Source organism: Peromyscus leucopus, chromosome 18 (assembly GCF_004664715.2).
Source record: "Peromyscus leucopus breed LL Stock chromosome 18, UCI_PerLeu_2.1, whole genome shotgun sequence".
NCBI classification, from domain to species: Eukaryota; Metazoa; Chordata; class Mammalia; order Rodentia; family Cricetidae; genus Peromyscus; species Peromyscus leucopus.
The window spans coordinates 26,641,924-26,654,754 of record NC_051078.1 but is presented as its reverse complement, the minus strand read 5'-3'; the positions used below and the strand labels follow the sequence as shown (position 1 = coordinate 26,654,754).

General features: G+C 33.9%; 1 protein-coding gene across 1 annotated transcript in view; it reads right to left on the bottom strand.

Annotated features, from left to right (window-relative positions):
- Positions 1-796: 796 nt before the first annotated feature.
- Positions 797-12,831, bottom strand: part of Lrriq1 (leucine rich repeats and IQ motif containing 1) — a 183,645-nt gene continuing 171,610 nt past the window's right edge. Inside the window, exon 28 of the mRNA XM_037196787.1 lies at positions 797-2,684. Within this exon, the coding sequence (XP_037052682.1) occupies positions 2,503-2,684 (182 nt within the window). The 3' untranslated portion in view covers positions 797-2,502. The remainder of the gene's footprint in view (positions 2,685-12,831) is intronic.

Sequence of the window (12,831 nt, the reverse complement as noted above, 5' to 3'; positions counted from 1 at the left end):
ATCTATCATTGATTAGTGTGTCACGAAGGTGGTGTTGCTGGCCCAGATCCTGAGAAGGGACCCTCTCATATCAAAACATTCTGGATTCTCTAAATAACCCACCTAAAACTTCTAACAGGCTTTTTTTTTTTTTTTTTTTTTTTTTTTTTTTTGGCGTATAATGATTCAGTTTGTCATTCTTACCAAAAACCAAACCAAACAAAAAACTGATGAGCCTTCTGCATTGAAAGTGGGTTACAGAAAGGGAGGGGACACGGTCATTCAGAAGGTGTTAAAAGTAAGACATAGTATCCAGGGAAGACAGTCAGTTGGAGTAAGGCACGTGAATAGCACCGATGACTAAGTCTATTACTGTCAATATGGAAATTCATTATCAGCTACATGATAAGACAGGCTTACATATTTTCCTTCTTGAACCCTAAGGATGAATATTTGCTCAAAATAGCAAGGTAGCTGGGAAGGTAGAGGCACTTATGCTCAGTTCTGAAGAGTTCAGTTCTGTCTTGGATCCCACAAGGTGGCAGAAGAGAACTGACTCCTGGGAGTAGTCCTCTGAGTTCCACAGGTGTGCCCTGGCATAACTAGCCCTCCACCCACCCCCCAATCTCTCCATCTCTCTACATCACACACACACACACACACACACACACACACACACACGCACACACACACACACACGCACACAATCAATCAATCAATCAATCAATAGCAACTGATTAAATAAATACATACATAAAATTTTAGGGATGTCTCCTAAAAAAAAAAAACACCAGAAGGAAACAATTCTTGGATCAAATACTTGGATGTTTTATTAAACTGTAAAAATATCAGTTGCATAAACACAAATATACTAGTAGAACTATAAAACGACAGGTTTGAAATATAAGATTCTTTGGATAATCAGTTTCAGAGTAGGCACAAATAAATCACACTATAAAGAACTTCTGATTTAAACACCATAATTCAGGAAAAGTTTTATTCACATTTATCAACTCTCACCTACAAATTTAAGAACATCAATAGCAATCATCTTCACAATATTATGGGGAAAAATCACAAAAGCTTATAAAAGGAGAGAGCTATGAAGTTTCTCTTACATATAAAACAGTTGAATAATAAACGTCTCATTTCTCATACTAGCCTTTCCACTTCATTGGGTAGGTATATGAACCATAAAACCCTATCGATGTCAGCTTTAATGTGGTTTTTTTCCCTCTGAGTTGAAAATAAGCTGAGATAAAATATTTTCCATCATTACATTATGCTGATTTGTGGATGTTGTTAGCAAAGGGATGACCTAACAGTGTTCACAAAACAAGGACATGTGGAGCTCAGTTTCTAGGCTGAAACAAACGAATCCATGTTTTCTTTATAGATTGACAGCCCAAGGCTCATTAACATTTCTATCCCAATCAGGTTAAAAGAGATTTACAGGTTTGAAATGCAACAGGACTCCAAAAGTGCACGGGGGATAAAAACTAAACAAATGCATCTTGAAATCTGGTTAGTCATCGCGGGATGAAGATTTTCACCAGAGAGCCGGAAAAAACAAAAGGGAAAGCAGAAGTTCACTGGATCCTATTACACAGAGTGCGCTAAGGAGAGTCACTGGAGAACCCTGGCTTTAGCTTCGTGAAAGGCATTCCAGATGCAGATTAATAGGTCCTCTGAGCCCTGAGCCGAATGCAACATTTTGCATACTGTATTTGCCAAGATAATAGGAGAAAATTATCCTTATGCTAGTAAGACCTTAGTGAGACCTTTCTGTGATTTAAGAAAATACACTAAAATTTTAAAATGATGGTTTTCAGCTCAGAAAAAAAAACAACCTTTAAAATGGCAATTTAAAGGTACTTTAAAAATGTTTAAAGTGACTGAGTATATGTGAATGAACTGAATAATCTTAAAGAACACAATTCACATTGACGTAAACAAGAATAAAATACACTTGAATGAAACATTACACATAAACTTCCAAATGAACAGGTTGATAATTATTTAAATTTGTATTTCATTTTAACTTAAACAGTACATACATATTTTACTTCTCTAAGAAGCTTCAAAATAAAAATAAAAATGGTGATTTTTGCTATCTATTTTGAATTGCCATATGAGATAGCTAAGAAATACAATTTGGTACATTCAAACTTATACTGTAGTAATTATTCACTAATATTTCTCTAATCAACATCAATGTATTTATATTCCTTTACATATTATATTAAAATAGTAAAAAGAATAATCTTGAGGATATGTGTCATAGAATATAAACCAAACAAGAAAGTGTTTGTACAAATTGCCCTGCAGTATCTCGAGAATTTTTTTGGGTGAGGCTATTCCATAAGAACACAAGAGGAAACGCAAACTCTAGCAATGAATGAGAAGTAGATAACTGACCCAGAAAACAAGTTTATGAAATATCATAATGAAACATTAAATACATCATTCTAAAACATTGTTTCCAACTCATAGCAGGACCAGGTATCCATAGACTTAAATAAGTCATGGGCCTTGTGTTTGGGATGCGGACGCTGGAAGGATCAGGTGGAGGTTTTTCACCTTCTTTTTACCACTTCCCCATCCACCGCTGAGTCGAACAGGATTGTCACGGAATGATATGCGCTCTTTAATGGAAGGTCTTGTGTTTGTTATCATTGGTGTAAGTATTTTCGTGCTTGAACAACCTAGACAGTGATATTAAATATACTTTCTCTTAACATGATCCAATCAAATTATACTTTAGAATAAGAAGTATTCCTAAATCAGCAACATGCACTTGAAAACTTTATAATTTCTGAGCATATAAAAATACATTTGTTGAATTAATGTATGCAAATGATATATGAAAAAATGGACACAAATTGCATTTAGGTTAAATAAAAGCAAAACTGTAACATAGGTAATAGACATCACTGTTTCCTCTTTTCCACATAGGCTTCTTTGTTTTTTTCTATCTGTAGGTTCAATGTTACAACAGTATGCAAAGATGAAACATTTTAATGATTCTATACATTTCTACGTCCAAAAAGTTAGTAGTTAGTGGTTTCTATTTTATAAAATAAAGCATATGCTAAAATTGGCCTTAAAAGTTGAGTTATTGAATTATTTCTTCATAACAAAGACTTTTTTGGTACAATAGAAAGTACATTAAACCCAGAAATTAAGAATCTCTTTAGGATCCAATCTAGCAGAACGCACACAGAGACAGACACGCACACCCCACAGTGGTTGTCAACAACCTGGGTTGTATAAGTGCAGGTTACACATGCCTTACGTGTTGGGTGGGGAGTATCTTTTCAGCTGTATTGTAATGACAGCAAGCTGCGAGGATATTTTGTGCCCAGGTGTTATAAACGTGGAGCTGGGTGAAGGTTTGGTTATCTGGATCAAGTTATAGATTACCTATGGAGAAGCAACGGCAGCAGCTAGCGGTGGAAACAAATGGTCACAGAAATGGGCAAATAGACAAAGCATGTTTTGTTCAGGCAGATCCAAAGGGGCCATATCAAGAATACTATTAGAAACTTGTGCTCATCTGCTTCAAATCTCCTGGGGATTAAGCGACAGGGCTGTGTTTGTGGGGAAGCCACTGTAAAAGCAGCCGAAAGACACATTCCAGGGCTTCCTCAATACTGGCTTGAGGCGAAGGTTCAAACCACATGATTCTCCATTGTGATGCCTTCGTGTTTAAGTGAGTTTAGACAAGACAAAACAAACTCCCAACCTCCTTTTTTAATTTAGGATGGTGGAGTCTAATGAAAATTTCAATATATTTTAAAACATTTTAGAAGCATTATCACAAAGGTAGACAGTATTTTGTGATTTAAATTTGTTATGACAGTATGAACTTTAAAAACTTATTTCATATTTAAAAATATTCTCATAATTAGAGTATTACACTAGTTTACATTACATTAATTTCTAGGGTTAATACTGCGATGAAACAAATTCAAAGACATTACTGAATGTCTGCAAGTGGGAATATTTTACTGATAGTCAACAAAAAGAATATTTCTGAAAAGTGTGTGTGCAGGGACTAAAACGTATTGTTTCAGGAAAGGGTGTTTGAGACATAAAGAGATTATCACCTAAGTGCCAAAGACTGCTGGAGAGAGAATACAGTTCAGGGGTTGAGACTTCTCAGCTGGCACTCCTTGCATACAGTCTCAGCAGAGAAACTAATCAGGGAGGGAAATGACAGCTGAAGCCGGCTTCCACATGTGGCCAGATTCATCCTGCCTTAATCGAGCTCTGTGGGGGAGACTGCAGAAGAGAAGAATGCATTCAAGCCACAGGGATGATCCAGACATGAAGCAGAGATGTCCTATATGATAAACCAGTGGCCTAAAGGGTGCCAGGGGAGCATGCCAACAGCACAGCCTCTTTCTCACTATTATATATTGGAAAAGCTCTAATTTAATTTTTCCCCAAGTAACTGAATGGAATGTCTACTTCACACTTCTTAAAAAGCAGTCAGAGCAAGCAATCGCTACACTCTAGTAGTTAAAACTCTCTGAACAAAATGCAGGCTTTTATGAGGACACACACACACACACACACACACACACACACACACACATATAATGAGTATATATACATACACACACGCACACACACATATATGACTAAGGCTGGGTGTGGAGGTGCAAGGAATCTGAGAAATAATATATTTATATTAAAGTATGAGACTAATAAAAAACGAGTAGGTTTTTTACTAACATCTAGCAAAATGTGCTGCTCAAATACAGAGAGCTAAATCAAGTGGTTGCAAGCATTATTCAAAGTAGTAGGTAGAAATAAGTAGGAGCTTTAAAACTGAAATCAACAACATAGTTAGTTCACTATTGGTTAAAAGTATTCTTCCTGAAGCTATCTAATTACAACATCTATCATTCAAATACTTTGTGCTTAATATAAGTTTTAAGCCAAAATGCCAAGGAGCATCTAATCAGAGAAGCATTTTATGTCCACATTATTGAAACATTTATAGATAAGTTTACATACTTCTAAAACAATTATTTTAAATTTGGATAAAAATTAATTAAAAAGCTCTAATTGCAAGTGTTTCTCCAGTCTGGAGGATTCTCCTACTGAACATTTACCATCTGGTCTATTTGTTTAACTAATTCTGCTCTGTTGTCATTGTTTTGGATCTGCTGACGAGTCTTCAAATCTTCTTGTACTTATCCTCACTCTGCTCCTATATTTATAAAGCCTGTTTATAAATTTTCCCTTATCTAGTGTAGTTCATTCAGGAAATAATAACTACAATTTAAAAAAACATTATGGGATGACTTCACAGCAATTGTGAAATATGCTGTTAGTGAATTGACAACTAGGGAATTAATCTTGAAAATAAGCAATGAACCCAGAATTTTTTCTAAGACAACAGTTTAGGTGTGATTAAGTGCCTGAGTTTATTATCTTGCTATGTGTAAATGAACAGTTTAAGCAGTAATCTATATGGCTTATTTTCTCATTGCATTAGTGAGAGTCTTTGTTATCATATAAACTCTCAAATCACTAGATACATTGAAAACAAACAGAGGAGTAAAAATGCATCTGTGAAGGAATCACATATTGGCACTGATAACAAAATCATTACCTCATCCCGTGATTACTTTAAGAATAAAACACAGAAATAAAAAGCAATTTAATACGGTCAATGTATAATCGTTCGAAAATTACTTACCCACATGAAAATAAAAGAGAAAAAGGTTCTTGCTTCAAAACATTGATAGTGGAGTTCGACATACCTTACTGAAGAGAGCTCCAGGAACAGAAAAAAAATATGACCAAAGCACTTTTAGCAGTACTTTTCTGCAGAATTATTGTTATGGGGTTTATTTTTGACAATAACCTGCTGCGTATTTGCAGGCAATTATAGAAATCAGTCAAGCGGGCTCTCACATTTGTGCTGGAAATGTGTCCTCATGAGTGTGCTATATTTCCTACCCAGCCACTTCTTTGCTACAAGATCTATGTTTTGCTCAAGATTTGTTCTGGTCTTAAATTAAAAAAAAAAAAAAAAAAAAAAAAAAGATTTAATCCTTGGTTCCTAACTAATGCCAAGGTCTATATATACAGTGTTTTGATAAGTAATTTAATATGTAAAATGCTTTGAGTGACTCTCCTGGTATGTATAAAAAACCTGTTAAACGGGTCAAAATAGAAATCTCATGATGTATAGTAATACGTCATTGGATTTTCATCAATACACCCAACACTATGTGTCTGGATATAAAAACCTTTGCAAAGGCCTTCCCATATTGTATTACTTAACAGCAAATACAGCATAAGTAAAGCATGGAGAAAAAAAAATTTAATGAAAGTGACCAGAACAAATTTTTAGCAGCAAAGCATTTACATCGATTTCAGTGTGATGAATTAGTTACATTGGTCAAGTTCGAAGCAGGGTGGGTCAGACAGACTTCAAATAACAGCACTCTTAAACATGTTTGATGCTGAGTGAAGTGCAGATAGGTCAATTTAAAATCAAACTTGAAGAATATAGATAAAGGATGCACAGGTTATTTATGCCGTGTGAAGAGTTCCTCAATGTTATTTTGCTTGTTCCTGGGATTTTAATTTTTGTTTACAGAACAAAAGGTTTCTATAGGTTATAAATTATTAACAGAATTTTTCTGATGCTCAAAATTGCAATTAAAGAGTGAAAATTATGTTTATTCTTCTTATTTTCCTTTTGAGAAAGAGTCTAATTATGTAGCCTTGACTGGCCCGGGGAACTCATTATGTAGACAAGGCAAGCCTGAAACTCCTAGAGATCCACCTGCCTCTGCCTCCTAAGTGCTGGCCTTAGAAGAATGCAGCTTCACGTCTGGTTTATATTTATTCTCTTACTATTTAAGAGACAAATAAAAATCATAGGTTGGGTATCCTTGATAATCACTAAAATATCCACAGTATTTGTTATCAGCATTAGGATAAATAAGATGTCTATATTTGCTTCTTAATTTTTATTTTTGGAGGTGAGTTTTTTAAATGCCAACATGCATAATACAAATATTTAGCATTGACAAAGCATATTGATTTGGAGAAAAATACACCTAAAAGTTAAAATGAATCAGAGAGGGGAGTTTATTGTATAGAATATCTTGTATTTTAACCAGTTAGAACTACTAGAATGACTGTCATGTATATTCAACTTAGAATCTTTTAGCCTGCCTTACAGTATGCACTGTTTTCCAGGTTTTACCGCTTTTAGCATGTGGCTGTGGAATTACATCATTTCTTGCAGCTGTCTTCTGGACACACAAGGATGGCTAGCACATGCAGCAAATATGGAGAGCTAACGTCTTGTCTTGATTCTATATCTATCTTGTGGTTATTACTGCTCAATACTGACCTTGTTCCTCCTGGAGGATTTTATCTTTGGCGATTTGATTTGGACAACAAAATGCTATAGGATTTGCCTCAGAAATAGATTACCACTCTCTTACGTGGCTCCAAGTCACCCCAAACACTTCTTTCTATCAGCAATTATTTTGCATAACCTTGATTATTGTGGTTTTATGATTTCTCGATTTCATATTAGATAATTATTGGATTTTTAAACTAATGTATTAACCAGGTAATCAAAAGTGCATCTCATTATTCGAAGAGTGAGATTTAATAAACAACAAGCAACTTCTATCCCTCACAGTCTCCTACATATTGTTGTTCTTAACGGAATTTTATAAGTCAGACCATGCTTGTCACAAATTTTTATGCTGATTTTGGATAATCTATTTATAAAACTCTCCAATCACTTTCAAAAAATATTCTTTTCAGAATTATATTGTTTCATATATTAACATTGAAGCAACCACAAGTATCTGTAACTAAGAAACTGTGTCATAGACAAGGTAAATAACTAAATGTATATTTTTATCTTAGTTTGACATATGTATTCACTTGATGCTATCTAGCTCATGTATAACACGATAACACGATATTAAAACATTTAATTATCTTCTCTCTTCTCTGCCTCATGTTAACTTTGTCAAAGCAAATTTGTAGCAATATTATGCATTTTAAGCAATCCCTAAAATGCTTGTTGTATCCTTTAAAATGTGAACTTTTAGAACTCAATTGGATTTTCAAGTTCACTTGCTGTCTTCACTAGCTTCAATTGCAAATGTTGCTTTAGTTCACACATTCATTCATCATGTGTGTGTGTTTATGCCTCCTGTAGTAGACACTGTCCTATTACTGTTATTCAAGTGAAATTCCTTGTCAGTTTCCTTCTGTGAACCAAGTAATATCAGGAGCTGTTATACTGTGGTGGTTTCCCATGTGACTCTATTCTCCAAATTTCATCTTTAGTGTCCTCATATGGAACTTGTATAAAATGAATACTTATTTCCACATTCTCAGATAGTGAAGACTTGTGGAGAGGTTTCCCAAAAACTTTTCATGGAAACTTTCATTATCCCTTTTCATGCTTATTAGTTCTTAGCAGAGAGACATTTGGCAACAATAAACATGGCTAGCCCGAGGATTTATTATATTATTGCACTTCAGTTTCATTCATTTGACAAATGCATTTCACATTTGACCATACTCGTTTATTTCTGTACCACATTAACTAGTGTAAGAAATTGGTTTGAAAGCAACAATAATAATAACAGAAAAGAAAAAAATAGAGTAAAATAATTTATTTAAAAAGAAAGCTGTCATGAAAGAAATGAGTAAGAAATAAAATATTATAGTTAGAAACATTATGCTTTAATTTATTATCAATAGAGCATGCATGTATCTTGCCCTCAAAAATTATTTTTTTATCTACAAGGCATAAATGTAGCTGACATGTTATTTATCTCATGTAAGGGCAGATGAAATTTGCCCTTTTGGGGTTGTGTCAATCTATGTTTAAACTAGCTACAGCTTCAGATCTGAAAATGTTAATCTGGGGTTACTAATAACTGTTATATTTAACTGTGCTTGTAATCATTGCTCACTGTTTCCTTAAACTATCTCAGATCTTGGATAGTATCAACTGCTTCAAAGATATTAAGGCAACAGCACTTTATTCTGTGTCTCCTTTCTCAATGAAACAACTTTAAACATTATTTTTATTTGGGCAGTCTACTAGCCATATAAGCATGGCCTTGGTATGATAACAATTCATTTTAATTTACAATTTTGATTACTGGACTATTCTAAGAGCTGAAACATCAATGTCAATGTTTGTTCAATTAATTGTCAAGTATTTCAGAGATAGAATATCAAGATTTAACAAGTTTGTACATTTTAATGTCCCTGCCCAATAACTTAAGACAGAAAACAAAACAAACACAAAAAAAACCCAAACAAGTAAAAAATAACAAAACTTGACCTCTCCACTACCCCTACCCCATACCTTTTAAAACAAGAATAAGAAAGAACCTTGAACTAGCAACACGGGTAAGTTGATGAAAGTAGGTAAAGGAATTTGCTTTCGAGTGTACTGACCTGAGTTCCTCCAGACCCACATGGTGGAAGATAAGAATTAGCTCTCACAAGTTATCTTTTGATCTCTACAAGAACACTGTGTACTGCATGTGTGTGCACCCACCCACACACGTGTGTGCCTACAAGTATAATAAAAATAAGCCTTAAAGTTAAAAGATTTACATTGGCAAAGACCAAAACATAACAGTAATAGTTCTTTGTGGTGTCAAAAAAAATAGCATTTTTACTATACTTATATTACTATAAAATAAAAACAGGAATAAAGATCTCAGACATTATTGTACAGAATAGAAGTTTAACTTTTCAGTCAAAAACATATTTAAAATGTGCTTACACTTATTTATTTATTTCATATGGGGAACACGAACATGTACCTGCAACAGCACTCCTGTGGAGGTCTGAAGAACCTGAAGAATTTGGTTCTCTCCCTCTACCTTGTAGTTGTGAGTCGTAAACTCAGGTACTCAGTCTTGGTGGCAAGTGTCTTCACCTATTGGACCATCTCACCAACAGTGGTCACAAATATTTATAATACCTGAGCTTATGTTTAAATATGGGGAAATACTTTCTCTATGAGGGATTTAATTCAAATGCTTTTCACGGACAGTATGAAAGTCAACTGAGCATGTTCTATAATGAAGTTTTACTGTTTTCACAAAATGTGAACATCAATAATTGTTTTAGTAGATTTGTAGGCAGAACAGTCAGTTGTACTTTTGCCATTTATTAAAAGCACTAATACATATGTTATTATATTTTACATATATTATATATAATTATATTATATATATTACAAATATATACACACATATATTTCATATTAAGATGGAATTTACTATTAAAATAACATTTTATTATCAATCTGCTAAAGGAATATTTCATGTTTTTTCATATGTTTTCATCATCCATTTACTCTTCAGTTGGTCAAGTCAAATTCCCTCATGCTGTTACTATAAACATCATGCCGAAGGAATAGCAAGTAGCAGGAATCTACCATTCAAGCTCTTACTTGAAGCTCCCACTATTACATCTCTGCAAAATATAGATCACCACTCTCAGTTGCAAATTGGAAAACACAGCCAATGTAGTAAGGTATTGATTGCCCAAAGTACAATGATAGTAACAGAATCAAAATTTAGCTTTGTATGACTAGAGTTTTCTTTCTTTTTCCTTCCTTCCTTCCTTCCTTCCTTCCTTCCTTCCTTCCTTCCTTCCTTCCTTCCTTCCTTCCTTCCTTCCTTCCTTCCTTCCTTCTTTCCTTTATTCCTTCCTTCCTTCTTTCCTTTATTCCCTCCCTCCCTCCCTCCCTCCCTCCCTCCCTCCCTCCCTCCCTTCCTTCCTTCCTTCCTTCCTTCCTTCCTTTTTTTCTCTTTTGTTCTTTCCAAGGCAATGTTTCTCTGTGTAGTCCTGGCTATCTTGGAGCTTACTCTATAGGCAAGGCTAACCTTAAACCTGCCTCTCCTCCCTGAGTCCTGGGATTAAAGGAATGTGCCACTGTTGCCCAGCTGGCTAGAATTTATCTTAGAGAAGACATCATGCTTTATATTCACTAATAAAGCATGACTTTAACACATAGCAATACTGACAAAATAATCATAAAATATAATTGTGAGGTACATATCTGCTTGTAAAAGCATGGAAGGGAAAGATTCACCCCTTATCTAAAAACCAGGCATTAAAAAGAAAAAATGAAGAAAAGTTATCAATGTGTGAACACAGTAAAACACTTATGTATGTATGTATGTATGTATGTATGTATGTATGTATCTATCTATCTATCTATCTATCATCTACCTATCATCTTCCTATCTTATACCTTCGACATAATTTTTAAAATTCAGAATCATTTCATTAAGTGATGTTTTTAGACTTCTATATTTTTATGCTTATTACACTGACTTCCCATTTACTGCTCAAAGTCTTGAAAGATTTATGTTACCAAATCTTTTAAGGTTGGTCAACGAATCCTAAGATATATTTGTGGTTATGGCCATACAAGCATAAACATATACTTAAATAACATTAAGAATAGTCTCTCCTGGGAACCTTTTAAAAATAGACACAAAATAAGAGATTCCTTCATGACTAATCTTTAAGATAATCTCTGAAGAAATTAGTCTAGAATTATAACTTCATGGATTTTCTTTATTAATTATTTCCTTCATTAATTTCTTTATATTTACCTTTTATAAGTTCCAAATATAAGTAAAATGCTCACCATTTAGAGGACAACTATAAGAAAATCAATTTATTCTTTTAAAAATATAGTTTCAGTTGATATGAAAATATGCAAGCTGGACATGATTAAGTATAATTAAAATATGTTTGGACATCGAAAAGTAACAGCTATTTAACCTAAGTATAAGAAGTTTATAATATTTAGTGAGGAAATAACTATGCATAAGTGTAAGTTATGGAATGTAAGGGACCTATAGAAAATAGAATAACTGTCTATATAGTCAAATACTAGCTAGAGATCTTGAAACTTTGAAAGTAGCATATGTAAAAAGATATGTTAGGGGCAGGAAAATAAGATTTGAAAATAAGATGACAAAAATGGGCAGGTTAGTTTACCAAAGAAACCATAGTATTTGAAAAGTTTATAAATCAACTTATAGTTATAAATTAGTCATGTAACAAGAATTAGGAGGTGATGTTCCCTTGCACATAACTTTGTGAGCGCTATCACCTATCTTATCCTATGTAAGTATGTATATATGTATATATGATGCATGTATATGTGTATCATCTATTATCCATCTATCTGTCTATTACTGATCTATTGACATTATAAAATGTAAAATTATACATTTAGCTAATTAATTAACAAGATTATGAAATAAAATATCATGTAAGTGTGATTTTCCTCATCTTTAACAGCAAGATGAGGTGTGTTATTATTTTGGCTGGTGGGATACAATCAAGTACGACCTGCTATACATTCTACAATCTCTGCATTCAAAATAGTTCTTAGATGACTCTTAAACAGGTGCTATTTTATAATGGCAGTCAGTCATATTTAGGTGTCAAGGCACCCTCTCAGTTTGAAGGAACCAGGTGCCCCCATACAAATAGTCCATTCAAAATACTCTTAGTGATAATTACTACACCTACTCAGATGATATCTTATGAAAATAAGACATCGAGGAATATTGCTCAGAGAGAAAGACTGCTATGCTTGGTGGAGTCTTTTGAAAAACACTCACCCTCACCTAACCGAGCATCCTCACTGGAAGAGCTAGCTGAAAGCTGCATGTGCCACTTCTTGAACCATAAAAAATGAACACCTGGGAACATTACCACACCTTTGCTTCAGATGAGATTTATTATCGATGATTTCAGAGAGATATAAGGTATTTAACCCAACAAATAATGCTA